This window comes from Papilio polytes, unplaced genomic scaffold (assembly GCF_000836215.1).
Source record: "Papilio polytes unplaced genomic scaffold, Ppol_1.0 DF824303.1, whole genome shotgun sequence".
Lineage (NCBI taxonomy): Eukaryota > Metazoa > Arthropoda > Insecta > Lepidoptera > Papilionidae > Papilio > Papilio polytes.
The window spans coordinates 289,161-293,387 of NW_013524901.1; the positions used below are offsets into that span (position 1 = coordinate 289,161).

The following is a 4,227-nucleotide window of genomic DNA, read 5'->3' on the forward strand; positions in this document are numbered from 1 at the left end:
TACAACTAAAATCGGGTAGTGTGCGCACATCCATGTAAGCTCATAGGAATCAACAGACTAAACAGTGTCCGATAGTCAAAGGTGTGCGCGCTCTAAGTTATACTGATATACAGCTTTAATCAACGAGATGTGTCTCTCGGACGGACTCTGTTGACGTAATCTGACCTCTATTAATAACTGTACACATATTAGATCAGAATAAACATTTGCCTTTAACATACATGATTGTATGAATTAACTCAAACACCGAAACAAAGAATAATAATCAGACCAGATTTATAAGTAGAAAACAATTGAAATAAATATGTTCGTGTAAGTTATTTAATGGCAAATGTATTGGATATACTGTTCGACTTCTGTGTAAATTCCTTTTGTTAGTACAAGAGTAAATCGAATAATCTTAAACTTGGTTACTGGAGCGCACAACCTCAAACCTTATTAGAACCGAATACCTATAAATTATTCGGTCGAAAGACCTACAGGACGTAAACACTAAAACGTGCAAACTAGTAAGTAAAACTTTTGGTAAAACAGTTAGAGGAATTAACGCTTCTTACCTGAGCAATGAACAGTTGTTTGTGGGCGTCATTCCAATTCCAGTGAGACAAAGGCTTACTGTTTATCTGCCGACGGCGTTATCCCACCTACGCTTGCTGCTCCCTGGAAATTACTAAACGATTTTCTAGACACTGCTTTATATAGTTTAAAGAGCAAAACGACAGGAACTAATGAAACTTAGTTTATTTATATTATATTGAAATAATATAAAATACATATTGTAAGAGTACTAAAGGATGACATATAAGAAGTTTATATCACACAAAACAAATGAACATTTGAGCAAACTATACGCTACATGTATCGCGTGGGAAGACAAGGGTAGGACTCGGCATTTTTAATATAAACGAAACTATGTTGGCTGCAAAAATAGATCAGGTCAGTATTTTAAATCATACTAATATTATAAATGTGAAAGTTTAGATGGATGGATGGATTGATGGATAGATGGATAGATGGATGTTTGAGGCCTAAACGGCCAAACGGATTTCGATGAAATTTGGCATACACAAAGAGGATAGTCTGTAAGAACACAGGCTATTCACTTTAGTTTTTTTCAATACCAGGCGGACGGAGTCGCGGGCGAAAGCTAGTATAAAATAATTCCCACACGTATTAATAATACCATTAAATAGATTTTACCTTAGTTACAGGTAAAGTTACTGGCAATATACTCATAGAAAAACAGCTAGTTTTTTTTTTAAATGAATCCTAGTTGGCGTTTTCAAAATGAGAAACGACAACCAATATAGTGTGAAAGTATATTTATTTAAAAAATAATTTACAATGGAGATAGTTTAACGTTTGAGATCGGCGTGTCCGTGTCGCTGCAGCATGTCTGCGGAGAGGAGGTGCGCGGGCGCGGGCGCGGTGCGGCGCGAGGAGCGCGTCACGTGGCTCAGCTGCGTGCAGCGCGCCCCGCCCCCCGCCGCACCGCACCCGCCGCCGCCGCCGCCAGCGACACCGCCCGCGCCCTGCACGCGCAGCGTCCTCATCTAACACATAATGCAATATACTAGCTCTGATAGCAATGGATGTTTGTTAGAGTTTGTAGCCTAAACGGCTGAACGGATTTTGATGAAATTTGGTATATCTGTAGAGGATAATATGGAAGAATACATAGACTACTCACTTTTGCTTGACTTAACAGTGTTGTGTAACTATATTTTTTGCCTAATACAGATAATGTAATGTTTAATCTCTAAAATATTCTATGTCTATTCTATTTGAATTAGGCCAAAAATCTTAAGAAAACAAATGGTAACTTACATGTATGTAACATCTTTTGTGAGGTTCGTGATACAGCTCGTAGTCACTGGAGGACCGCTCCGTCTTCTGGTTACATCGCCACTGAAAAACAAATTAAAGTTATAGAAAACATTATTTCCCATACTTTTTATAAATTTGTAACACATTCAATATATAACAAAGTTATGTATCTCATTATGTTTAATTTATTACAAGGAAGCCGCATGAAACAACTAGTATTTATTACAAGTCTAGGTAATAATTTCGTGTTTATCTGATTTACATAACATAGTTTACAAGGAACTTCTGGTTTGATAACATAAGCATGTAAATGTGACGGATATTGCGTGTTAAAGTTACCGTATCCTACCATATCTTACCGTGAAATCGTTCTGTTTGCAGGCAGAGCGGCCGCAGACAAGTTTCCGCACTGACCTTTGGAAGTTGCGCGTCATCAGGCAGTACACTATCGGGTTGATAGCAGAGTTCGCGTGACCTACAGTAACACAGTTATAAACCTCTTCTAACTTAGAAAATAGGGTTTAATGTAAATGGACTGTTGTAATTTACAACCAGCGTTCAAGAGTTAGTAATTTCAAACACAATTAAAAGTATGATAATAAACCCATACGAAATCTACAGTCTAACATCAGAATATTATAAATGTTACTAATTTACCGTTAAAAATTACTAACCGTATTCAGAAAACTTAATACAAGTATAAGGGCCCGTCCCCCGACTGGCTGATAGAGGTTCAGATAGCTTAAAAATGATGTCACTGTCAGATAAGGAAACAAAATCCGATATTTTCGTCGCATATTCTACACGATGGATTGTTATCAGACAATTTACAACTAGGTGGGATAGTTCTTTAGAATAGAAGAAATAATTGTTCATGATAAAAGTAAATATCCGCAAGTTACGCACAGATGGTAAATAAAAACTAAATCCGTTAACATCAATATTGTTGAGGAAAACGGTTGAATAATAAAATGAAAATATAGATCAAAATACAAGACATTCAATATACCTTTACATTAGCTGAGTTTGCGAGCCAAAACATGATATGACGTTTTCCCTTTTAGCCAAACGCACCCTTTTCAATTACTAAACTACTTCGACACAAATGTCACAACAATGGATGTATAGGATTCCTTTTCGCAACCGTTGAAAGGTTAACAGCGCCTCTATTGCCTTGTATTAAAGAAAAACATCTAAATGCTTGTCATCGTCGGATAATTTTATCAGCCCCACAAAAAATACCATTTACTGGAATGACACTACATTACTAACCACAAACAATCCATTAATAATAGTAAAGGAGGTTATTTAGGTTTAAATAATTGAATTCCAGTTCTATTTCATTCTCATCAGACAATAATGTTACGTATTTTTCAAATTAATTCATTGACATGAATTAAAGATTGCTAGAAACAGCAATGATATTGTACCAGAGAAATTGGTGTAAATTGAATTATACAAATATAATACCTATAAATAATGCGTAAGGTAGATAGATGCTGAGATGTTTGGGGTCGACAGCGTTGATGTCCAACAACAGCTGCATGATGTTGTATGGCAGCCAGCACAGCGCGAACAGCACCGCCAGCAGCAGCAGGATCCACGCCACGCGCTTCCTCTCCTTCATCAACCTTAAACCCTGGAGCACACACAGTTGACAACATCCAAGAACCTCCTTGAAAATTACCTCTATTTTACTTTGAACCAAAGACATTTAAGAAATATATGGACTAGATATACTGAACAATATTTTCACCGGTGACTTCTTTGAAAGGAAACTTGTTAGTTGTATTGACATGTTGTAAAACGTTTTACAAATAAAGTTTTTTTAAAATATTCTTTTTTTAATTTTACGTCGTACCACCTATTGTACATTATTGTATCATTATTTTGAGGAGATATCAATAGATAACGTCAGTGGATGATGTGAGAAATGTTTCAAGTGAAGTGTCAACTATGCTTTTTCTATTTATTCTTTGAAACTCTGCTTTGTTTTGTTTGTTTGCGTTATAAATAATCCTAGACTGATATCTACTTCACTTCTACAGCGCGTTACTAAAATTTGCCAACAAATGTTCATAACGTAATTAATATTTGCAAACTTACTCTATTTCTATGGTTAAAAGCTTTTCGGTATCGTTCACATAACGTGATTACTTATCAACCTTTTACTCGGGACGGTGTAAAATGACGCAAATTTAATGGAACATTATCACTTTTACAGAATATTGTTGACCACAATGTAATTACAAAGTGAAAATAAAATGCCGCGGCGCGCGGCGGCGCTAAGTTCGTTACCGCTCACGTCACACATTGGGCTGGATCCAGTTGCTCCATAGACAACTTTATCTGATGTTTGCAATGTCTCTTTTTTTTGCTTGAATGTGCTTTGTATCAGTA

At 36.3% G+C, this 4,227-nt stretch overlaps 1 protein-coding gene across 1 annotated transcript in view; it reads right to left on the bottom strand.

Moving 5' to 3' along the window:
* Nucleotides 1-1,305: 1,305 nt before the first annotated feature.
* Nucleotides 1,306-4,227, bottom strand: part of LOC106101179 (neuropeptide FF receptor 2-like) — a 15,291-nt gene continuing 12,369 nt past the window's right edge. Inside the window, exons 6-9 of the mRNA XM_013280328.1 lie at nucleotides 3,298-3,466; nucleotides 2,187-2,302; nucleotides 1,828-1,908; nucleotides 1,306-1,553 (exon numbers count right to left, since the gene is read on the bottom strand). Coding sequence (XP_013135782.1) covers nucleotides 1,356-1,553; nucleotides 1,828-1,908; nucleotides 2,187-2,302; nucleotides 3,298-3,466 — 564 coding nt within the window. The 3' untranslated portion in view covers nucleotides 1,306-1,355. The remainder of the gene's footprint in view (nucleotides 1,554-1,827; nucleotides 1,909-2,186; nucleotides 2,303-3,297; nucleotides 3,467-4,227) is intronic.